Source organism: Hyperoodon ampullatus (assembly GCF_949752795.1).
Source record: "Hyperoodon ampullatus genome assembly, chromosome: 7".
NCBI classification, from domain to species: domain Eukaryota; kingdom Metazoa; phylum Chordata; class Mammalia; order Artiodactyla; family Ziphiidae; genus Hyperoodon; species Hyperoodon ampullatus.
Genome location: NC_136920.1, coordinates 13,593,342 through 13,619,394, shown reverse-complemented (window position 1 = coordinate 13,619,394; position 26,053 = coordinate 13,593,342). Strand labels below are relative to the sequence as shown.

At 40.9% G+C, this 26,053-nt stretch overlaps 1 protein-coding gene across 1 annotated transcript; it reads right to left on the bottom strand.

Annotated features, from left to right (window-relative positions):
- Positions 1-813: 813 nt before the first annotated feature.
- CBLIF (cobalamin binding intrinsic factor) lies at positions 814-15,660 on the bottom strand (the record flags this gene model as incomplete). Its single annotated transcript, XM_079707742.1, has 9 exons — positions 814-875; positions 3,160-3,278; positions 5,429-5,630; positions 7,002-7,179; positions 11,282-11,463; positions 13,319-13,459; positions 13,846-13,983; positions 14,708-14,884; positions 15,582-15,660. 9 exons carry the CDS (start codon positions 15,658-15,660, stop codon positions 814-816), a joined length of 1,278 nt encoding a protein of 425 aa, XP_079563868.1.
- Between the last annotated feature and the right edge of the window lie 10,393 nt (positions 15,661-26,053).

Below are 26,053 nucleotides of genomic sequence, written 5' to 3'. Positions count from 1 at the left end.
TACCAGTTGATTGTCTTAAATTTTTCTCCCAAAGATCTGTAACTTCAGTATTTATATACACATGTAGGACAGGGTGAAATTATAGACCTATATTTTATATCTAAAATATTATATGTATTATTTATGGGACAGTTATATATCTACATTTAATATATAAAACATACTATATGTTAAATTTATATTAATATTAAATACACACTATGTTCATATTAATATATTAAATACATAGATAAATTATATAGAATATATTTGAAATGTGATTTACACAGAACAAATATTGGAAATGGAAGTTTGTGATATATCGATAACATGATTTACCTAGTTCTGAACCATCTGGGAGCTTCATATGAAATAATTTTGGTCACTTTATGTATGGATGAATGTGTGTGTACATATATATGTTTACACTAGGTGATTTGAAAAGGAGTACTTGGTATAAGAAATAAAAATAGAAGTTGTAAAGATACATCATTTCCTTTATAGAATAAAAGAGTGTGTTGGTTAATTAATCAAGAAGATCAGAATGACCTTCCAAAATATCAGCCAGACGTCCCCTTTTCCCCCTCACCCTAGGTTTAAATGATGACTAGCTGTCATTGTCTTGAGAAGCCAGACTTTTTCTTTCATGGGTCACAGATGTTGAAACTCCAGTGAAGTTTGCATCATTTATTTTACATTGTGGTTTCCATGTTTTAACCAGGAATATGGTAGCATTGTAAATACCGACTTTTTTGCACAGATTTGAAATGAGGTGAAAAAATAATTCCAGCCATCCTCTGGGGACATTTGATAGAAGCTCAATCCTTCTCCTCCTTAGTACTTTGTGAAGTTGGCTGTGATGTGTTCGTTGTTGACGGGTATGTAGTCAGCAACTCCTGGAAACAAGCAGAGAACAACACGAGGTGCCCACGGTGCCCATAACCATGCCACCCTCCCACGGGACCAGCCCATTAAATTGGTTAGAGAGACAAAATCGCCATAGAGTTGATTAGTATGAAGGGAGCATGGAACTGAGATTCAGGGGTCCTTGTTTCCAGGCTCTCAGTTGCCATATGGAGCACATCTTTGGCCAAGCCCCTTAGCTTGTGCCAGCCTCCTTCCCTCATTTACACTATTGTACTACTAGTATTTATGCTGAAGAATTATTTTCAGGATTAGAAGTAATGACTGCCAAATGCCTCATACAGTACCTGACACATAATAAGTATGCAAGAAAGTAGTTACTATTAAAATGGCTTATGTAAGCCAAAATTAGAGCATTCAAGGCGGGAACTCATGTTCATTTCAGAAGATTTTGTAAGAAGTGAGGAAGGGCAGTGGGTTGAGAATTCTTGTCTTTCTGGGCAGGAAACACAGCTGATGACATAATCGATGATTAACTCTGAAGTAGCCAGGCATCAGAAAGCATGACAATTCCAGGCCCAAATCTTTTTGGATCTCAGAGGACTTTCTTTTCCCCAGAGAAGAAAAGTAACTGGCAGACATGAGAATTAGCCTGACTTAAGTTCCCAGGGCAGTTCTTGAGATGAAGGTGGTAAGAGAATTAATAACGATAGTGATTAGCATTTTTGAACAAATACCATGCAAAAGGCACTGAATTTACTCATTTCAAACACATTATTTCTAATCCTTACAATAAGCTAAGAAATAGTTGTTGCTCTTTCCATATTATAGCTGTGGGCACTGTGCCTCAGAGAAGATTCATTATTTGCCTAGTGTAGCTAGAAAATAAGAGAAGGGGCTTCAGGAATTCCCTGGTGGTGCAGTGGTTAGGACTCAGCGCTTTTACTGCTGGGCCCAGGTTTGATCCCTGGTCAGGGAACTAAGATCCTGCAAGCTGTATGGTGTGGCAAAAAAAAAAAAAGAGAGAGAGAGAGAGAGAGAGAGAAAGGGATTCTAACCAAGGCTTATGTGACTCTAAGATCTTTCTTAAATGCTGTGCTGCAATTCCACAAATTCTGACTGGCCAGATTTTTTTTGTCACATCCATAGTAGGCTCTAGGAAAAACGTCTCTCTCATTGTAATCTTGGATAATGAAGCATCTTGACAAAGAATGGTGACAATGAACATAAGGTTAACTAGGTAACATCATCCTTCGACAAAAACATAGACCAGTACTCTTTTTTTTTGTGTGTGGTACGCGGGCCCCTCACTGTTGTGGCCTCTCCCGCTGCGGAGCACAGGCTCCGGACGCGCAGGCTCAGCGGCCATGGCTCACGGGCCCAGCCGCTCCGCAACATATGGGATCCTCCCGGACCGGGGCACGAACCCACATCCCCTGCATCTGCAGGTGGACTCTCAACCACTGCGCCACCAGGGAAGCCCGAGCAGTACTCTTTTTAAGTTGCAGGATATTTTAGTATTTGCGCAAACATTTTAAAGATTGTTAAGGTTTTGCTGAAGTTTGAGTTTTATTCTTCCCCCTTTCCCCACACAAACATTCTTCTTTCTGGTGATTTTTAACAACACTACAACAAAAGAAGGCAAAGAATGGATTTTGAGTGAAGCTGTGGTCTTGATAATCTGCTGTATCACGTACTACATGTATGCCTTGGGCAAGTCCCTTTTTTGTTTGTGAGACTTAGTTTTTTTTGTTGTAAAAAGAGTCACTAATGCCTACAGAGTTGATGTGAGTATGAAATAACATAACGTTACTACATTAATAGATGTTATCTTATCCCTCTCATTTATTTCCCACTGGCTATGAATTCACTGTTCTTTTGCTTTACACATACGTGTTTAATTTTTTAACCCCAAATTGACCATCTTCTTAGATCACACACTTAAAAAAAAAATCTTTCTCACATCTGCTTTTTCCTTCTTTAGCTCTTACTACTTTAGGTCAATCCACTTTTCTTGTTCACTGGATATTTTCCCACTGGCTCGGAGTGTAGTTAGGATTCTTGCTTTTTTCAAAAGCTATTTTAGAGAGCTACCCATCTGTTCTATCTATCCATCTATCTATCAACACTGTATATATATTCATAATATATCTGCGTATGTACATACGTATGTAACAGCTATATGTACAATTATTGTATATACATAGAGTCTCACAGTTATTTATCGATTAAATAAATGAATAAATTAAATATGGACATGAAAGACTTAGCCTTCAAACGATGGAGAAAATGCCCACATTACTTTTCTTCTCTCACCTTCATTTAAAGGTATTTCGTCGCCCAGGAACTGCCAATACGTCTTGTCAGTAACATTTTCAGCGATATTGTTAATAGAAGAGACCATAAGTCCCCAGGATGTCATTGTGGTTTCAAATCTGTAAGAATAAAATCATATACGATTAATACCTCACTTTAAGTCAGGCAATAAGAAGTTAAGATGAAGGGATAGAGACCTTCTAAATGCTTTAAAGATCAGAGAAAATCATGTTTCAAAGAGAAAATGCAAATGACTAATGAACATAAAATTACTTCACTTGGAATTAAATAAAAATAAAATGAACAGATTTTTAAAAAACCTATCAATAAGGAGATTTTAAAAATGTAAATGTCCAACAATGGGCAAAAAAATTAGGTGAGAGATGGAATGAATATCCAAGATTGACTCTTTTGCAGTTATGAAAATCATATTTTTCAGTATTTTTCAGTGAAATGGGAAAATGCTTATGCAATAATATTAAGTGAAAATGTGGGATACACATTGTATCAGAAATATCTATCTATCTCGTATATTATGGATCACAACTATTGGTAATATGCATGGAGAAAATACCTATAAAATTATAAAAAATATCAACGGTGATTATATTGTAGATAGACTATAGATGTTTTGTTTTCTACTTTATGCTTCCCCCCTTCAAAATTTCTTCTATGTGTATTTATTACATTTAGAGTTAGGAAAAGTTAAATCAGGCAAAATTAAAGCTAAGCTTAGAGAAGAAGTAAAGTATATTCATCAGGTTGTTGGAAAATTAAGTATTCTCGAAATGCGATCTTTATCTTGACCTGTTCTACAGAAGTTAGGGAAGTTATGGAGCTGGTCTGTGGACAGCAGACATGTGTACTTATCCTAACCCTGGAGAATAGATCCCATGTCACTCGTCTATTCCTTGGCCTTTGTCAGTCTTCTGGACATCTCTCTGCAGAATTTGGATTGGGCCATCTTTCCTTTGAAAATATCTCCTCTTTTTCTTTCCATGACCTGTCATCTTCCCCCTCCTCCTCCTATAGCTTAGGCTTCTCCATATTTCTCTACTGTTCCCTCTTTTTGCAAACTATAAACATTCCCCAAAGTTTAATGTTCTCCTTTGTGATTTATTTCTGTATTTTCCCCTTTCCCAACTGGGTAGTAGAAAGAACATAAGAGTCAGTCAAATCTGGGTTTAGATCTGAATTCCAATAGTTGCATGTTATGTGATCTTCAGAATATTACTTAACCATTTTGGGCCTAAGTGGTTCTATCTGTAAAATGGGAATAATTATATCAGTCTCATGGTTTATTGGAAGCATTGTATCTGCCACCTACTACACTGTCCCTAACTTCAGTCGTCAACTCTATCAGATGACTACCCAATCTCTTTTGCTTGTCCTGACCTCTTTTTCTAGGACTTCCTTTATACCTCCAAAAGCTTCCTAATGTTTCTGTTTTGAATGCCAATAATTAATCATCTAAAGGAATTGGGTTTTTCTCTGAAGGACATTCTTTCTTCCTGAAACTCTTACCAATAGTTTTGAAGCTTCTTGCTCTTGAGCCCCACATGCAGTCACTCATGAGCCCTGGGGCATCTTCCTTGGTATGAGTACATTTCTCCAAGATGAATTTCTCATCAGTTTACAGCTTCATTTCTGTAGTCATGCCCTAGCTTTCCTCCTTGTCACTCCTTCCCCAAACCAATGAACATTTTACCACATGACTTTTCTTACTCAAAAACTTTTAGTGCTTCTCTGCAACATGAAGTCCGAATTCCTTAGCCTGGTAAGGAATATCACCAATCTATATCACCCAATCTATCACCCAATCTATCCTTCCAGACATCATTCATTTAATTCAGTCCTGTATTCTCTTGTCTGGTCAAGCTGGTCTACTCATTGCTCAGTCCTGTCTCGAGTTCTTTGTCCTCACCATCCCCCTCTTCCTAGAATACCATCCTTCCATATCTTCCTGTATGGTACCTATTCTTTGAATGTGGTCCAAAGCCACCAGCCTTCCTTGACTCTTCTAATCCACACTGTGCTCTCTCTCCTTTGAATTTCTGTTTTAAAAACTCCATCTTATATTGACTCCAATGATTTAATTTTTATGAGAGCCTTGCCTGGTTACTAGATTTCAGGCTCCTCAAGGGGCTATTAAATAAAGATCTGTTACATTATCAGAAGGGAAAAAAGCAAGAAAATGAAGGAAGAAGAGAGAGAATGGGAATTCAGGTTGGGCTTGGGAGGAATGGTGAATGTCACTTGTAACACTCACTTGAATGTGGGGTTTTTGCGCTGTGCTTCCTCTAGGACAACAAGTAGCACTGATCCTCCTTTTACAGTAACATTGATGGTCTCATTGAAGAAAAGCGCCACATTCCTCAGCTGGTTATTTATGGTGTATTTGACGGTGATATTGGATGCTGAGGTGGTAGCACGGCTAGGATGGTTGAGTAGAGTTGGTTGCACCTCATGACCTGGGAAGAGCAAAGAGGCCAAATTTGTTAAAGATTATGGGGTTTGTAGTATAGGTACAAATTCTCTGTTATTGGCAGCTTATCCCAGAACACATTTCAAGAGATGACAGTGGTTTTGTGTCCTTTGTGGATTGTTCTGAAGAACTGGTGTGACCTATGAAGCTCTCATTTCCATCCTAGAGAATTGATCGTAGCTGAAGAACTGACAGCTAGCTTAATAACGAACGTTTATTTTGTTAGAAGGATTTGTAAACTGAAGGGAGGATTGTGAGCCCTAAGTCATGTATTTTACACGGTGCTCACTGTTCACTTGGGGTTTTTTGTTAACCCGAAGAATCTGGAAGCAAAGGTAGTAAGTTTCAGACCATTTAACAAAATGCCTGGGCACCTAGTGCAGAATCCTAGGAAGGACTCCATGGCCACCTTGTTCAAGTTGGGAAATCTTTGGGAAGCAGCCTAAGGAGTTAGTGAATGTGGCTATGTTTGGTATGATAGTGTCAGATTGCTTAATTGTGGTCTCTGTAGATTCTGTACTGAGATAGACAAGGAGCTTACTAATCTCTGCTTATCTCAGGAAGTCCGTGCAACATAAGATGAATCATACTTTATGTTAGTATTTGATTAGAAAGAAGAGTTGGAGGAATCTATACCAAAGACTCTGGGGTGATAAATTTTTTTGCAGGACTCTACTTTCTAGATGTATATTTCTGCCATGTTTGAATTTTAAGTATCTCTGTATTATATTTGTAAATGGATAAAATAAAGATATCTCAAATAAAAAGGTAATGTGCCAGATTTCCACCCCATCCCTTTGGTGTGCTGTGAGCACATTTTTATATCTCCAAGTCTTGGCTGAAATGTCAACTCTGTTCTCCTCCTAAGTTTCCCAAACTCAATGATTGGTCATACTTTCTTTGCTTTTGCACTCTATATGGCTTCTATTTCTGTTTAATACTTATTTCATTCTTCCAAATATTGTAGTTTTTGTCTACATACCATCTCCTGACTTTGTAAAGAGCAGATATGATAAGATATTGCCTAATGTTTGGTGCATTTGTCAAATGAATGAATGAAGTCATATGTTATTTTACTGTTAGGACCATGGATCTTCTCTCTCCACAAGCATCCAACAAAATGATTTACCTATAGTAGGTACTCAGTAAATGTGTGTTGAATGAAGTGGATGTGAGAGCAGAATTCTGAGGGCAGGACAGCATGGCTGTGTGCTAACACACAACTCTTGGGAACTGGCCCTGCCTACATGGCAGTCATGGATATAACAAGACCTTATGCCACTTAAAATTGGTCCACGTATCATTCCTGGCATAAGTTGCCACTTTATAGGGAGAGACAGATGTTAAGAGTTCTTACCAGGGCTGCAAGACACATGGGGCACATCTAGGTATGTCTTGCCTTTCAGGGAAGGGAGGATTTGGGCAATGGACATGGGGTTGCGGAATTTCCCCTCCTTAATCTCATTCAGTACAGAATCCATGGTCTGCTGGCAGTTCCACTCCTTGTTAGGTGGTTCAGGTGTCACGGAGAGAGCCTGGGGCCGGGGCGGGGGTGGGAGGGTGGGTAGAGAGAGAGAGACAGATTAGGTATAGCTGAGAGTTGGCCTTTATTAGCCTTATAAGGGACAGACTTGATCACTAATCTTTGTGATCAACCAGAGTCCAAAACCGAAGCTGCACGAGGTTCAGGACAACATCTGTCTTATTCACGGCTGTGTCCCCACTGCTTAGTTCAGTGTCTGTCACATAGCAAGTCACACAATAAATATCTGAGCTACACTCAGTTTCAGGGAGTGCTATTAGGGCTGCTGTATTTACTAACAGTTCTTGCATGTAGAAGGAGGATGAGAGCTGGCAAGGCAAGCTCCTGGGGAAGCTTTATTGTAGGACAACCCGGCCATCTAACGGTAGTAGACTTCTTTTGTTTTTTGTTGTTCTACACACCCTTTTGTGGACTCTTCCCACACTCTTTGATCATGTCAGTACTGTCAGCTAGAGGCTCCACGATCCTGGCCACAAGGGTGGACTCATGGGCTGGGCTAATCGTAGAGTGCTATCCTCTTGGTGATGGTGATTAATGGACACATGCACTAATTAGAGTCCTTCCATGATACACAGACATTGGGAGAGAGAAAGATTTCTTCCCCCTTGCTGGGGTTAGTAATCATTGAGGTGCTAGTGACCATCTTTCTCAGCCACTCTGAAGAAGCCATACAGCAGGAGAGAATGAGAAAAACCATGGCTGAGAGATGATGAAAGAGTGATCCCTGATGTGATTTGAGCCCTTTATTCTGATTAATCCTGAAATCACCTAAATAATCGAGCCCTGGATCCCCCAGTTTATGTGAAATAGTGAATCTCCATTTTTTTTTTCTTAAGCAAAAATTATTTGGGTTTCTGTTATTTGCAAAATGAGTTTTGATGAATACACCAAGCAAGTCACTCTACTTTGCTGAGTTTTCTGTCTCACGGGTACAATAGAAATCATAGCTCCTGCCTACCTTTGGGGCAGTCATTGGAGGTTCAGATGGGATGCTATGCAAAAGCATTTTGTAATGGTGTGTTGCGGAAGCTGTCCTTAGTACCTCCCTGCCTTTAGGGTTGTGCTGACTCATCCACCAGAGCATGTTAGTGGTCTGGGGTTGCCGATGACCCATTCACTTGAAGCTTTGAATGGGAAATGGGTGAAGGGAGGGGAGCCAGAAATGGCTGTGAGCTAGAGGCAGCACTGTGAACAACTAGGCAGTTTTGACAGGCTCCGGTAACCTCCGTAACCATGACAGTGGCTCTTCCCAGAGGCTCCTTTACAGGGCAGTTTGGTTAAAGGGCATCAGTTAGGCTTTCCCAGCAATCGTATCTGTATCTTGTCCACTTGCCATATTCATATGCCAAATCCCACTAAGTGAGATATATCCCCTTGGGATAAAACATCACAACACCAACTCTTTAGAAAGGAGTAATGCATTAGCCAGTTAGAAGTCAATAATAACTTCGCATGAAGAAGTTTATGTCCCCAAGTTAGGTTCTTGTCAGAGGAACCTTGAAAGCGTTGGAATATTTACGGAAGAAAGAGGAGGAAATGCCTCTGGGAAACAATGTGGGTGGCCTAGGTCACTTGAAGGGCACTGACAGCTGGCAGAGGGTGAGTGAAGGCTGCAAAGGAAGCTAAATGTCACCTCTCTTCCACTGGGAGAGGTCACAAATAATTATCAAATGCCACATTGTGCCTGTGACTTTTTTTATACCTTTGCTATCGTGGGGAAAATGAAATTCCAGGAAGTTCAATATTTGCCTAAGATGGTGGCCAATCTGGGATGCACACCCAAGTTGTTACAGCCTTAGAAACCCTTTGTTTTTGACACCAGAACATTTTAGGTTAGAAAAAGTTTATATAGTAGATATCTGGTGATTTCAGACTTCGGACTGCCTGGGAACTCTGGCTTACAGTGGGTAGGGAGAGGTTATGTATCCTAACTGACAAGTAATCCGCCTTTGATATCTGGATATGGATGAGGTCCTGCCTTTTTCCAAGGAAAAACTTTAATTCCCAGGTACAGCTTTTCATGGTGTACTCTGCAGGTGCTAAAATCCCAAATAGAATTCACAAACCAAATTAGCAAAAGCAAACACTTCTCTGTCTGGCTCTAAGGTGAGCAAGGTTATTTTAAGTGAGTCATGAATAAAACTTGCCTTAGATTTCTTCAAGACTTCCTTTGTTCCCCCACAAAACTTTCTAGACCTGAGCCCTGGGAAAGCTTTTGTATGATTCAGCCATAAAAACAAACAGTGTTTTGCTCTCTGACAAAACTTTATTGACCACGACATGATGTAGAAACGGACTTTATTTTCATTAGTTGGTCCTGTGGCACATTGGAGTGGGGACTTTGTATTTACTCTTACGTTTAACATGAACGAATTTCTAGTCTATTTATGCCCTTTGCTCATTTTTTAATCTTAATTTAAAAAAAAATTTTTTTAATTGAGATGTAATTGACATATAACATTATATTTGTTTCAGGTGTAGTAACAAATGATTTGATATTTGTATATATTGTCAAATGATCACAGTAAGTCTAGTTAACATTCATCACCACACATAGTTTCACATTCTTTATATTGTGCTGAGAACTTTTAAGATTTACTCTCTTAGTAACTTTCAAATATATAATACAGTATTATTAACAATAGTCACCATGCTGTACATTACGTCACTAATTTATAATATATAGAATATCAGACCAGTCTCCAGCCCCCTGCACTAGTCCAGAGCTAAATTAGGTTTAGGGTAGGCATTGTAACTCCATGGTTCTGTTTCTTTATTTTTTATTGATGTATAGTTGATTTACAATATTATTTTAGTCTCAGGCATATGGCATAGTGATTCCGTATTTTTGCAGATTATACTCCATTATAGATTATTACAAGATACTGGCTATAATTCCCTGTGCTCTACAGTATATCCTTGTTGCTTATCTATTTTATGCATAGTAGTTTGTACCTGTTCGTCCTATACCCCTAATTTGTCCCTCCCCGCTTCCCTCTCCCCTTCGGTAACCACAAGTTTGTTTTATATATCTATGAGTCTGTTTCTGTTTTGCATATACATTCATTTGTATTATTTTTTAGATTCCACATATAGGTGATATCATGCAGCGTTTATCTTTCTTTGCTTGATTTAATTCACTAAGCATAATATTATCATTCTCTGTTTCTTGGGATTTCCAAGTTGGGAAGGTCATGATGTAGTTTTTCTATTAATCCCATGGGGCATTTTGAAACTGGAGCATAAATTTCTTAGTTTGGACTACAGGATTTGGCCACAGATGACCCTTTAATTTTTGATTCTAGTTGGTTCTCTCTCCCCGTTATTATTGGTGTGTTTTCTGTGGGAAGATGTTGCCCTAATCAACGGAAGGGGAGGGGTGTGTGTGTGTGTGTGTGTGTGTGTGTGTGGTTGTTGTATTTGGAGCTATATCAAGCAGCATCTTATAGAATCCAAGCCTGAGACTCTATACTAGGGAAACAGGACTGAGCATAGACTTGATGACCAGACACATCTGGCGCTGACATATATTAGGGATCTTTGTGAGGTTGAACTGAGACTGAGATAGTAAAAGACCTTGACAAATATTAGATGTCCAGGCAGTTTTAGATTATTTTCATTAATCATTTTGAATACAATCCCACCTTTTCTTGGATCAAGGTAAAGATCTGATAAAAGAACACTTGATTGGCAGCATGGAATCAGAAGATTCCAAATTTTTTGAGGACCTCCTTGAATATCCTTATTTTTTAATACACCAAACTTTCAATTGTCTGTAATTATTATGAACAAACTGATCATTATTCATAATAAACCAATATATTTCTTGGATTTATTTATTTCTTTTTTTTTCCCATGGAAGGGAAAAGAGTTCATGCATATTTGATTTTATACTTTACCTGTGAGGTAGGGATGAATTAACACATACCTGCATTTCACCAGTAGAGAAACTGAGGCACAGGTGCCGTAAGGAATCTACCTCTAGTCACAGTAGCTGGTCCTCCCCAGAGATACTACCAGAAGCCTGGACTCTTGGTCCTACAATCCAGGCTTAGGGACATGGACCCAGCGAAGTGTATCAATGACGCATTTACCTGCATGGCAAGGCCAGTGCTGTAGAGGTCTCCGATGGTGCCACTGGGTTGGATCCTCATGCTGATATTCTGCACAGCATTGTTTAGTACGTAACGGAACAGGTCTCTGTAACCATTCTCTGAATCTATGGGGCTCTTGTTGTACATACAGGTCAGAGCCAAGGTCTCCACTGCTCCTGTGTCTGAGAATCACAGCACGGGATAAGACAACCACCACCACCACCACAATATGAACAACTAAAATTTGTGTGCTTATTGTGTCCAGGTTCATTATCTCCTTTACCCTTCAGGACAGTCTGTGAAATAGGACCTATAATTATCTCCATTTAGGGGATGAGGAAATGGAGGCTCAGAGAGGTTAGGTAACTGCCTAAGGCCACACACCTGAATGCGGATCTGTATGACTCCACAGCTCACGCTTTGAATGAAAGTCGACTAGCAGCATTTTCAATCCCACTTCTCTTGTCCCAATGTTTATCTTTCAAAATGTCAGCAGTTGGTGAAGCTCCAGCCATCACCACCTCTCACTGAAGTCCTCTCTGTCACCCCACACAACAAGTGTCGTCTCTTTTCTGGATTCCTTTGGCATTTGTTGTTTGTGCCTGTTTTGCTATCTCAGCACTCTCCGCTGTTACTGTGCCCTGTGAGTTCTCAGATGGGGGGAGGGCGGTGATTTTCATCTCCCATAGTACCCAGCACAAGGGCTTTTTTCATTATTTCATTCTTATTATGGGGGAACTGAATGGGCAAACTCTGGCATGACGACACCAGAAGAAATCAAAGACTTGCCTGATGGCATTTTTTTCATCGATCTTTCCCTCCCCACCCTAATCTCCACCCAAAATTTCATCACCTCATTAAGGATGAAAATGTTGGCAAAGAAGCCCCAATTTCCTGAACTGGCAGAGAGGCCCCAGCAATGCATGAGGTCCCAGATGGGAAACAGAGGCCAGTCTGTGTTTGACCCATGGGGAGGGTACCTGAGTAAATATCTACCTGTGTGCCGGTCTGATAAAGCCTGAAAAAGAGAGAGGTTGCTGATGCGGCATGTATAAGGGGTGAAAACCTGAGATAATACTGTTGCTTAGATAGTGGTAGAGGAGAAAAGATGACCACCAATGAGGGACATAACAGTAGCCCCCACAGAGGGCATCATACAGAGAAGGGATCGTTATGTGCAGAAGAAGGACATGGTGTGGTAGGGGATAGAGCTTCCATTCACAAGCAGCCACGTGCTTGCAGGGTGAAGGAATAAGATGGTTCCAGTGCATCCTTGAAGGGGAGCATTATGGGTTTAGTGTTCAGAGAGTAGCTGTTTAGTATAAAGAGAATATTTGGGGACTTCCCTGGTGGGGCAGTGGTTAAGAATCCGCCTGCCAAGGCAGGGGACACGGGTTCAAGCCCTGGTCTGGGAAGATCCCACATGCCACGGAGAAACGAAGCCCGTGTGCCACAACTACTGAGCCTGCACTCTAGAGCCCGCGAGCCACAACTACTGAAGCCCATGCACCTAGAGCCCATGCTCCAACCCCGGTCACCGCAACTAAAAAAAAGCCCGCGAACAGCAACAAAGACCCAGCACAGCCAAAAAAAAAAAAAAAAAAAGAGAATATTTGGATGTAGTAAGGAGAAGCATCGAGAAGAATAGAGTGTGGAAGCGTCAGCAGCGATTAAAGAGGAGGTTCAGGGTGGGACTGAGTCCAGACACTGATTTAATAATTTAATCACTCGTCTGGGAACAACTCCTGACTTGGATGACATATTTATTGTTCTCAATGGAGATTCTGATTTGTCTGTAACTGTCAGACATGTCAAGTATTGTTCTGGTTTCTGTTTTATTTTCTGTCTTTCATTTATACCTTAATTCACATGTCCAACAAATATTTGCCAAGTATCTCTCATTTACAGACATTTTCATGGTCCTCAGCTCCTCTTCCATGGAAAGCTCCCTCCCTCCCACTTTCCCTCCAACTCTACCCTTCAGTGACCTCGATGTTCCCAGCTCAGGGCACTGTGTGAAAGTGGTGACCTACTCACCCACGTTGAAGGGAGTGGGATTGTTCTGCAGGCTCTTGGCAAAGAGGGCTGCTATGGGTAAAGTCGTCTCCGGGTGGTTCTGACACAGCGCCAAGATCGCCAGACTGAGCCCATAGAAGGTTGAAACGTGGGTATTGAGGCCTTGGAAAGGGATAGAGGGGCTTCATAAGACTAACATTCACCATAAAGAAGATATTTGTGAAAAAGGAAAAGCCAAACCTTTTAAAGAGACACTGCTAGAAAACCTGTGCAAAAAGAAGGATACCATATGGCAAGAGATAACTTCCATGTGTCTCAGAATAAGACTGTCATCTGGCATGAGAACAGAATAAAAGGGATGCTGCTGTCTTCAATGATGGCATAGAACTGTTGGGATAGTGGTCTTTTCTAGTTCATTAGATTGGAAGTGGAGATCTCACTTGTGGGATCATCAGAGGTACTTTGTGTCTCTTGCCTAAACTTCCACGCTCCCTTCCTTTTTCTTTATAGATTTAAAATTCTCAGGAAAGGCCCTTTGCCTCACTTACCCCTCCCTTCTGGTGAGGTCGTAGTGGAAGATGCCCAGTTCTCCATTCGGCTCTGTAGAATCGATACTTTGTTCCCAGGGTCTTGGCAGGAGGAGTTGAGGGCCATAATGGTGAGGGCTAGCTGACCAATGGTAAGGTCTGTAGAAGAGAGAACAATATAGTTAAACAAAGGCATTCTCAGGGGAGAGAGGGCACCAGGGGCCAGGCTGAGCTCTCTGCTTTCCAGATCATTTCGATTTTTTAAATAATGTGATTAGTTTTTTGATCTTTCTCAGGGAAAGAAGTATGGAAAAACATTAAGTAGGCCATTAATCTAGTGGCCTCTATGTGACTTGACAGTCCCATCAGGAATTCCTGCTATCTGTTTAGAAAAGCAGCAAGAATACCCATACAAATTCATATATAAAAAATGTATAGGTACAAGATAATTTTAACTTTACTCAAGTTTATCTAATTTGAACCTCAAGGCAACTCCTGTGAGGTAGGCAGAACAGAGATTTTATTATTATTGTTATTGTTGTTGTTACTGCTGTTAGTGCTATTGTTATTAGAATTATTTGCATTTCGCAAATGACGACCGTGTGGTTGATGGGGATCTGTGACTAGTTCGAGGTCACAGAATCAGTAAGTGGCAGAGCCAGACCTGGAAATCTGCTCTTTTCCATTTAATCTAGAGCTCTTTCTGCTTTACTGCCCTCCTGTGTGAATGCCCTGACTTCACACATGAGTCCTTCCAGGTATGCAGGGAAAGGTGTTTGGGTGATTCAGGTACCATCACAGGTAGCATTGGGGTGGGGGGACATGGAGGTGGGCCCTGGGGGTGGAGATTCAGGGAGCAGGCAGAGGGGCCCTGGCTTCTCACCAGCTGTGTCACTGTCCATGAGCTTGTGAGTCAGGTTCTTCTGGGCCTCCAAGTTGTAGGCTCCGGCCAGGTTCATGGCAATCAGGATGCTGGGGTTTGGGAAGGTAGAGTTGACCACGGAGCTCTCCATGAGCACTTGGATGCCATTAACCCAGGGCTGCTCTGCTAAGGGAACAGCTGCAAGGGACAAAGCCGTTTACCAAACCCCTCATCCTCATTCCCTCTTCTCAGAAACATGTTTCCTGTGTCTCTTAGGAGAAGACAGGATTAGCCTTGGTATCCTCAGGCATGCTCCCTTTGGAGTGATCATTAAAGAGCAATGGAGAAAACATTGGGCTTTTTCTTTTGAGGCCAGTTAGTCCCTACATCTTCCCAAATAACCCTTATCTTTAAGAAAGTGATTTTTCACTTAGTAACATCGAGCACTATGGCTCACGGACATTTCATGCTATTTCTAGCATGTTCCTAGAAGTCACTGATTTCCTTGCATCCATTTTTTTCTCCCTCTTACGTGAAAAATATGAAAGATGTGGGATATGACCTATCCTCAGCAGGTACCCAACATTCTCACTAGTAGTGGTACCTGGTCAGAACAGCCACTGAGGGTCTTTCTCTGTATCTTCAACCATCATTCCTGCAATGGTATTTCCATTTCTCTTAAAGTAAAATGCATAGACTTGCCTCTCCAAGAACTTATGCTATTAAGTCAAGAAAGATGAACCACAGACACTCACACCCTGACTCACCCGTTTTGGAACTCCTAGAGTGATCGCTGTTTTCAGGCACTATCTCATGAGCAGACGTCAGTGTCTGAGGTTTCTGCCTATCCCCAGGGTAACTGCTTCCCTGACCTTGGAAAAATTGCTCTACTCACAGCATGAGCTTCGGGTCTGGGTGCTGGTCCCAGTCATAGCCCAGAGAAGGGTCAGGAGTTGGAGGGTGATCCGGGTCATTCCACTCTCTCCTGTCCACATCTCTCGTTCGCAAGTCCCAGTGTTTGCAAGTAGAGTATTTCTCTACTCTTTCTTATATATGCTTCTCTTTGTAAAACAGTCTGTCCTCCTCCCCCATCCTCCAGCCACTCCTAACCACTTATGCTGACTGCTGTCTCCCTGATAAAACTAATTTCCATTTGCTTATCTAAGTTTACCTACTATAGAGCCTCCAAGGTGCCTGAAGGTCACCTGTAGGCCGCACAGTCATAGGAGACACTTAATATGCGGTGAAGGCAGCAATGACCAAGTGCCCTTTACTAAAATCCTGGCAGGCTGGCTAATGTGTGAATGTAACAGAGACCTTCTCCTAAGCCTTTGCACACCCAGACCGCCTCTTGGCTGTTTATCGGCAACCACTTCATTGAGGTTTGGGGGATTCCTAAGGCACCACCTCACAGTCTGAGGCACTTGCTTTATTACAATAAGCCCTCTTAGGCTCTCAAGTGAGCATCGGCCAGGTGAGGTCTGGCTTTATGCAATGAATTAAATTGACATGACCTGGGTTCCAGCCTAGGCTCTTTGAAGTTGTTTGATGTTGGGAAAGCAATGGGCCATAAATCGTTTTGTTTGATTTCTCTTTCCTTATCTGGGGATGAAAGCAGTTTCAAACACCCAGGGCTTTCAGATATTATTATTATTTTTTTTTTTTTTTTTTTTTTTTTTGCGGTACGCGGGCCTCTCACTGTTGTGGCCTCTCCCGTTGCGGAGCACAGGCTCCGGACGTGCAGGCTCAGCAGCCATGGCTTACGGGCCTAGCCGCTCCATGGCATGTGGGATCTTCCCGGACCAGGGCACGAACCCATGTCCCCTGCAACGGCAGGCGGACCCTCAACCACTGAGCCACCAGGGAAGCCCCAGATATTATCTTTGAAAGTAAGTAATTGCAAAATGCGAGCTCAATGAACTATATTAAGTAATATGTATATATTAAAAAATGTTTTTAGAATTGTAGCTGTATAATAAAGCAAAGTATATCTCCCCCTCACACAGAGAACTGGAAATAATGAGATTATGAAGGAGGGGGCTACTTTTTTTTTCTAACCACGGCATTTTAAGTAGCTCCTTTTAGGAGGCCATTCTCACAGTGACTCCCAGCTTAGACTAACACAATATTGTAAATCAACTATACTCCGATAAAAATGGAAAAAATATACCATATGATGAAAAAGCAAAAAAAAAAAAAAAAAAAAATTCAAATTCCTTTGAACGACCTCCAGGCCCTGTAAGATCTGGCATCTGGTTTCCTTCTGGACCTCACCTCCACCCACTTTCTCCTTTGTTCCCTCTGTTCCAGCAGCGCTTCTTGTTCCTTGAACCCATCAGCCACCTTTGCTCTTGCTGTCCTCTCTGCCTGGGAAATCCTTACTCCAAATCCTCTCATGGCGGCTCCCTCACTTCTTTCATGTCTCTGCTCAAAGGTCAGCTTTTAGAGAAGCCTTCCAGACCATTACGTGTGAGACAGCCTCGCCCCCCTGACACCCACCATGCCCCTTACCTGCTCTAGCGCCTCACCCTCTGTCATACTCTATGTGTAGTTCACTTACTGTCTGTCTCCTTCCCCACTAGCGTGTCTGCTCCAAAGGGGCAGGAGCTTAATCTATTTTGTTCACTGCTTTGTCCCAGGTACTTGAGACACTACTCAGCTCACAGTAGGAATCAAATGAATACTTTTTAAAAATTTTTATTTATTTTTTAAATTTTATTTCATTTTATTTATTTCATTTTATTTTTTAGTTTCTGGTGTACAGCAGAGTGATTCAGTTATATATTCTTTTTCATATTCTTTTCCATTTTGTTTACTACAGGATATTGAATATAGTTCCCTGTGCTATACAGTAGGACCTTGTTGCTTATCTATTTTATATATAGTGGTTTGTATCTGCTAATCCCCAAATCCTAATTTATCCCTCCCCTACCCCCTTTCCCCTTTGGTAACCATAGTTTGTTTTCTAAGTCTGTGAGTCTGTTTCTGTGTTGCAAATAAGTTCATTTGTATCATATTTTAGATTCCACATGTAAGTATCTTATGATATTTGTCTTTCTCTGTCTGACTTACTTCATTTAGAAAGTTACTTCATATTCATATGATAATCATCATATGATAATCATAAGTTACTTCATATTCATATGATAATCTCTCTAGGTCCATCCATGTTGCTGCAAGTGGCATTATCAAATGAATACTTTTTGAATGAGTGAATTAATGAACAAATATATAGCATGGGTGATAAAAAAAAGGCATTTTTTTTCTTTCTTGGATTAATTTGGTGGTTTCATAGGTGAGAACACAGGATACGTATTGGGGTGTGCTAGACAGCTTCTAACATCGACCCATGTTCCCACCTCCTGGCATTCATGCTCTTATATAATTAATCCCCTTCTCTAGCGTGTGGGCTGGCCTTGCCTCTAATAAATATAATACAGCAAAAGTGATGGGATGAGGTTGCAGTAGACTGGCTCCATCTTGCTTGCAGTCTCTCTGGCTCTTCTTGCTTTTTGCTCTGATGAAGCAGCTGCCGCGCTGTCAGCTGCCTTATGGAGGGGCCGGGGCAGCAAAGAACTGAGAGCAGCTTCCAGCCCACAGCCAGGGAGGAAGGAATCCTGCTAAGGGTCACGAGAATGAGCTTGAAAGCAGATCCTTCCTTAGTTGAGCTTTGAGATGTAAGCAGCCCCAGCCTATATCTTGATTGCAGCCTCATGAAAGACCATGAGCTAGAGGACCCAGGTAACCTGTCCCTGGATTCCTCACCCATAGAAACGGTGAGATAATAAGTGTTGTTGTTTTAAGCCATTAAGCTTTAGGGTGACTTGTTATACAGCGATATATCACTACTACACAGCATTTGGTGGGAGATGAAGCCAGAAAAACAGTTTTGGTCTGCGTGGTGGAGAGCCTTGTATGCCATATGAAGCAGCAGAATAATTCCCCCACCTCCAAGACGTCCATATCCTAATCTCTGGAATCTGTGAATATGCTAAGTTACATGGTAAAGGTGAGACAGGCTGGGGCCTGGGACCCTTTGTGCAGTGCTGCAACCTTGAACCTGGACAAACGTCTCCTTGAGCAACAAAATACAAAGAAACTATAAGGGTCTAAAAATAACTTCATGAATGTGCAGTTGGGGCAAATTCTGGACAAAAAATACAAAAAGACCAAACAAGCTCAAGTGGCACCTCTGAAGAGCTGGGAGCAAAAGCAGGGGGTTGGGAGCAAAAGCAGGGTACTGTGCATGCCTCCTGTGCACGATACCGCCAAAGGGGTGGGCAGACCACCTAGCCACCCCCCCGGCCCGAGCCCCGGACACATCCCTACCTTCACCCCCATAGCAGCTTGCTCCTGCTCGGGGAGTGAGCTAGCAAGGGAACATGATGCTTGTTCTTGCTCCCCCATGCTGTAGCAGGGGTCCCAATAAAGCCTTGCCTGAATTTCTTGTCTGGCCTCTGATCAATTTCTACTGACTAAGGAGGCCAAAAACCCTCGTCGATAACAAAGGGAATTAAGGTAGTTATTAAACTGACTTTAAAATAGGAAGACTATTGTAGATTATCTCGATGGACCCAATATAATCACAGGGGTCCATAAGTGAAAGAGGGAGGCAGGAGACTTAGAGTCAGAGAAGGAGATGTGATGAAGGAAGCAGAGGTCAGCATGATACAACTGCTGGCCTTGAAGGCGGCGGGGCCATGAGCTTAGGAGCGCAGGATTCCTCCAGAAGCTGGAACACACAAGGAAATGGATTCTCTCCTAGAACCTCTTGAAGAACACAGCCCTTTCAACACTTTGATTTTAGCCCAGTGAGTCCCAGTTCACACTGCGGACCTCCAGAAGTGTAGGAGAATATATCTATCTTTGTTTTAAGCCAGTACATTTGTGGTAATTTGTTAGAGCAGCAGTAAGAATCTAATACAGGATTAGGAACCAGCATGGTGCCGACCTTGGGTTCCAGAGCCTGCTCATAACCATCCTGAGATAACCCGTGCACACCTGGTGTGCCTGCTCTTTGAACATACACTTTCTTGTAAATTACCTTACAGCCATGGTTGCTTCAAGGCTAATGTTGCCACAGTTGTTTCCATTAGCAAATAACTTTCAGAACAGGAACCACAGAGGCTATACTTTCTTTTTTTAATTTAATTTAATTTATTTTTTTATACAGTAGGTTCTTATTAGTCATCCATTTTATGCACATCAGTGTATACATGTCAATCCCAATCTCCCAATTCATGCCACCACCACCCCCACCCCCGACGCTTTCCCCTCTTGGTGTCCATATGTGCTTTCTCTACTTCTGTATCTCAATTTCTGCTCTGCAAACTGGTTCAGCTGTACCATTTTCTAGGTTCCACATATATGTGTTAATATACGATATTTGTTTTTCTCTTTCTGACTTACTTCTCTCTGTATGACAGTCTCTAGATGCATCCACATCTCTACAAATGACCCAATTTCGTTCCTTTTTATGGCTGAGTAATATTCCATTGTATATATGTACCACATCTTCATTATCCATTCGTCTGTCTATGGGCATTAGGTTGCTCCCATGACCTGGCTATTGTAAACAGTGCTGCAATGAACATTGGGGTGCATGTGTCTTTTTGAATTATGGTTTTCTCTGGGTATAGGCCCAGTAGTGGGATTGCTGGGTCATAAGGTAATTCTATTTTTAGTTTTTTAAGGAACCTCCATACTGTTCTCCATAGTGGCTGTATCAATTTACATTCCCACCAACAGTGAAAGAGGGTTCCCTTTTCTCTACACCCTCTCCAGCATTTGTTGTTTGTAGGTGATCTGATGAAGCCCATTCTAACTGCTGTGAGGTGGTACCTCATTGTAGCTTTGATTTTCATTTCTCTAATAATTAGTGATGTTGAGCAGCTTTTCATGTGCTTCTTGGCCATCTGTATGTCTTCTTTGGAGAAATGTCTATTTAGGTCTTCTGCCCATTTTGGGATTGGGTTCTTTGTTTTTTTACTATTGAGCTGCATGAGCTGTTTACATATTTTGGAGATTAACCCTTTGTCCATTGATTCATTGGCAAATATTTTCTCCCATTCTGAGGGTTGTCTTTTCGTCTTGTTTATGGTTTCCTTTGCTGTGCAAAAGCTTTGAAGTTTCACTAGGTCCCATTTGTTTATTTTTGTTTTTATTTCCATTACTCTAGGAGATAGATCAAAAAATATCTTGCTGTGATTTATGTCAAAGAGTGTTCTTGCTATGTTTTCCTCTAAGAGTTTTATAGTGCCCGGTCTTACATTTAGGTCTCTAATCCATTTTGAGTTTATTTTAGTGTATGGTGTTAGGGAGTGTTCTAATTTCATTCTTTTACATGTAGCTGTCCAGTTTTCCCAGCACCACTTATTGAAGAGACTGTCTTTTCTTCATTGTATACCCTTGCCTCCTTTGTCATAGATCAGTTGACCATAGGTGCGTGAGTTTATCTCTGGGCTTTCTATCCTGTTCCATTGATCTATATTTCTGTTTTTGTGCCAGTACCATATTGTCTTGATTACTGTAGCTTTGTAGTGTAGTCTGAAGTCAGGGAGTCTGATTCCTCCAGCTCCATTTTTTTCCCTCAAGACTGCTTTGGCTATTCGGGGTCTTGTGTGTCTCCACACAAATTTTAAGATTTTCTGTTCTAGTTCTGTAAAAAATGCTATTGGTAATTTGATAAGGATTGCATTGAATCTGTAGATTGCTTTGGGTAGTATAGTCATTTTCACAATATTGATTCTTCCAATCCAAGAACATGGTATATCTCTCCATCTGTTGGTACTATCTTTAATTTCTTTCATCAGTGTCTTATCGTTTTCTGCATACAGGTCTTTTGTCTCCCTGGGTAGGTTTATTCCTCGGTATTTTATTCTTTCTGTTGCAATGGTAAATGGGAGTGTTTCCTTAATTTCTTTTTCAGATTTTTCATCATTAGTATATGGGAATGCAAGAGATTTCTGTGCATTAATTTTGTATCCTGCTACTTTACCAAATTCATTGATTAGCTCTAGGAGTTTTCGGGTGGCATCTTTAGGATTCTTTATGTATGGTATCATGTCATCTGCAAACAGTGACAGCTTTACTTCTTCTTTTCCAGTTTGTATTCCTTTTATTTCTTTTTCTTCTCTGATTGCCGTGGCTAGGACTTCCAAAACTATGTTGAATAATAGTGGTGAGAGTGGACATCCTTGTCTTGTTCCTGATCTTAGAGGAAATGCTTTCAGTTTTTCACCATTGAGAATGATGTTTGCTGTGAGTTTGTTGTATATGGCCTTTATTATGTTGAGGTAGGTTCCCTCTATGCCCACTTTCTGGAGAGTTTTTTTTATCATAAATGGGTGTTGAAGTTTGTCAAAATCTTTTTCTGCATCTATTGAGAGGATCATATGGTTTTTCACCTTCAATTTGTTAATATGGTGTATCACATTGATTGATTTGCGTATATTGAAGAATCCTTGCATCCCCGGGATAAATCCCACTGGATCATGGTGTATGATCCTTTTAATATGCTGTTGGATTCTGTTTGCCGGTATTTTGTTGAGGATTTTTGCATCCATATTCATCAGTGATATTGGTCTGTAATTTTCTTTTTTTGTAGTATCTTTGTCTGGTTTTGGTATCAGGGTGATGGTGGTCTCATACAATGAGTTTGGGCTTGTTCTTTCCTCTGCAATTTTTTGGAAGAGTTTGAGAAGGATGGGTATTAGCTCTTCTGTAAATGTTAGATAGAATTCATCTGTGAAGCCATCTGGTACTGGACTTTTGTTTGTTGGAAGATTTTTAATCACAGTTTCAATTTCATTACTTGTGATTGGTCTCTTCATATTTTCTATTTCTTCCTGGTTCAGTCTTGGAAGGTTATACCTTGCTAAGAATTTGTCCATTTCTTCCAGGTTGTCCATTTTATTGGCATAGTGTTGCTTGTAGTAGTCTCTTAGGATGCTTTGTATTTCTGTGGTGTCTGTTGGAACTTCTCCTTTTTCATTTCTAATTTTATTGATTTGAGTCCTCTCCCTCTTTTTCTTGATGAGTCTGGCTAATGGTTTATCAATTTTGTTTATCTTCTCAAAGAACCAGCTTTTAGTTTTATTGATCTTTGTTATTGTTTTGTTTCTATTTCATTTATTTCTGCTCTGATCTTTATGATTTCTTTCCTTCTGCTAACTTTGGGTTTTGTTTGTTCTTCTTTCTCTAGTTCCTGTAGGTGTAAAGTTGGATTGTTTATTTGAGATTTTTCTTGTTTCTTGAGGTAGGCTTGTATATCTATAAACTTCCCTCTTAGAACTGCTTTTGCTGCACCCCATAGGTTTTGGATCATCGTGTTTTCATTGTCATTTGTCTTTAGGTATTTTTTTATTTCCTCTTTGATTTCTTCAGTGATCTCATGGTTATTTAGTAATGTATTGTTTAGCCTCCATGTGTTTGTGTGTTTTTACCTTTTTTTCCCCTGCAATTCATTTCTAATCTCATAGCGTTCTGGTCAGAAAAGATGCTTGATATGATTTCGATTTTCTTAAATTTACTGAGGCTTGATTTGTGACCCAAGATATGATCTATCCTAGAGAATGTTCCGTGTGCACTTGAGAAGAAAGTATAATTTGCTGTTTTTGGATGGAATGTCCTATAAATATCAATTACATCTATCTGGTCTATTGTGTCATTTAAAGCTTGTGTTTCCTTTTTAATTTTCTGTTTGGATGATATGTCCATTGGTGTATTTTAAAGTCCCCTACTATTATTGTGTTATTGTCAATTTCCTCTTTTAGAGCTGTTAGCAGTTGCTATTGAGGTGCTCCTATGTTGGGTATATATGTATTTATAATTGTTATATCTTCTTCTTGGATCAATCCCTTGATCATTATGTAGTGTCCTTCCTTGTCTCATGTAACATTCTTTATTTTAAAGTCTATTTTATCTGATATGAGTATTGCTACTCCAGCTTTCTTTTGATTTCCAGTTGCATGGAATCTCTTTTTCCATCCCCTTAATTTCAGTCTGTGTGTGTGTCCCTAGGTCTGAAGTGGATCTCTTGTAGACAGCATATATATGGGTCTTGTTTTTGTATCCATTCAGCAAGCTTGTGTCTTTTGGCTGTAGCATTTAATCCATTCACGTTTAAGGTAATTATCGATATGTATATTCCTCTGACCATTTTCTTAGTTGTTTTGGGTTTGTTTTTGTAGGTCCTTTTCTCCTCTTGTGTTTCCCACTTAGAGAAGTTCCTTTAGCACTTGTTGTAGAGCTGGTTTGGTGGTGTTGAATTCTCTTAGCTTTTGCTTGTCTGTAAAGCTTTTGGTTTCTTCTTTGAATCTGAATGATATCCTTGCTGGCTAAAGTAATCTTGGCTGTAGGTTCTTCCCTTTCATCACTTTAAGTATATCATGCCATGCCCTTCTGGCTTGTAGAGCTTCTGCTGAGAAGTCAGCTGTTAACCTTATGGGAGTCCCCTTGTATGTTATTTGTCATTTTTCCCTTGCTGCTTTCCATAATTTTTCTTTCTCTTTAATTTTTGCCAGTTTGATTACTATGTGTCTCGGCGTGTTTCTCCTTGGGTTTATCCTATATGGGACTCTCTGTGCTTCCTGGAGTTGGGTGGCTTTTTCCTTTCCTATGTTAGGGAAGTTTTCAACTATAATCTCTTCAAATATTTTCTTGGGTCCTTTCTCTCTCTCTTCTCCTTCTGGGACCCCTATAATGTGAATGTCATTGCGTTTAATGTTGTCCCAGATGTCTCTTTGGCTGTCTTCATTTCTTTTCATTCTTTTTTCTTTATTCTGTTCTGCAGCAGTGAATTACACCATTCTGTCTTCTAGGTCACTTATCCGTTCTTCTGCCTCAGTTATTCTGCTGTTGATTCCTTCTAGTGTAGTTTTCATTTCAGTTATTGTATTGTTCATCTCTGTTTGTTTGTTCTTTAATTCTTCTAGGTCCTTTTTAAACATTTCTTGCATCGTCTCGATCTTTGCCTCCATTCTTTTTCTGAGGTCCTGGATCATCTTCACTATCAGTATTCTTAATTATTTTTCTGGAAGGTTGCCTATCTCCATTTCATTAGTTGTTTTTGTGGGGTTTTATCTTGTTCCTTCATCTGGTACATAGCCCTCTGCCTTTTCATCTTGTCTATCTTTCTGTGAATGTGGTTTTTGTTCCACAGGCTGCAGGATTGTAGTTCTTCTTGCTTCTGCTGTGTGCCCTCTGGTGGATGAGACTATCTAAGAGGGTTGTGGAAGTTTCCTGATGGGAGGGACTGGTGGTGGGTAGAGGTGGCTGTTGCTCTGGTGGACACAGCTCAGTAAAACTTTAATCCTCTTGACTGCTCATGGGTGGGGCTGGGTTCCCTCCCTGTTTGTTGTTTGGCCTGAGGCGACCCAACGCTGGAGTCTAGCAGGGCTCTTTGGTGGAGCTAATGGTGGACTCTGGGAGGGCTCACGCCAAGGAGTACTTCCCAGGACTTCTGCTGCCAGTGTCCTTGTCCTTATGGTGAGGCACAGCTACCCCCCCGCCTCTGCAGAAGACCCTCCAACACTACCAGGTAGGTCTGGTTCAGTCTCCTATGGGGTCACTGCTCCTTCCCCTGGGTCCCAATGAACACACTACTTTGTGTGTGCCCTCCAAGAGTGGAGTCTCTGTTTCCCCCAGTCCTGTCAAAGTCCTGCAGTCAAATCCCACTAAATTTCAAAGTCTGATTCTCTAGGAATTCCTCCTCCCGTTGCCAGACCCCCAGGTTCAGAAGCCTGATGTGGGGTTCAGAACCTTCACTCCAGTGGGTGGACTTCTGTGGTATAAATGTTCTCTTAGTTTGTGAGTCACCCACCCAACAATTACGGGATTTGATTTTATTGTGATTGCGCCCCTCCTACCGTATCATTGCAGCTTCTCCTTTGTCTTTGGATGTCGGGTATCTTTTTTGGTGAGTTCCAGTGTCTTTCTGTTGATGATTGTTCAGCAGTTAGTTGTGATTCCGGTGTTCTAGAAAGAGGGAGTGAGAGCATGTCCTTCTACTCCGCCATCTTGAACCAATCTCCTCTATAGTTTCTTAAAGCATATGTTTTGATAGTCTTTGTTTAACTCTTGACTGGACTTATTGATTTATTTCCTTGTTTGTTTTTTCCTGTGCCTAATTTTCTGGTATCAAAGCACTGAGATTCTCTCTGGACATCTGAAAGGTTTATTTGTGTTGATTACTTCTTTGCAGGTATAAGTTTCTCCCCTCAGACTCAGTCTAGGTTCTGACATAATCTCAAGCCATAGGATCTTCTCAGAATGCAGGTGTGGCCAGAGCTAGGTTTCACTGGCCAATGTTAGTGGAATGCTAAAGAAACGTTATTCCATTGACCTTCATGTCTGTTTCAGAGATTG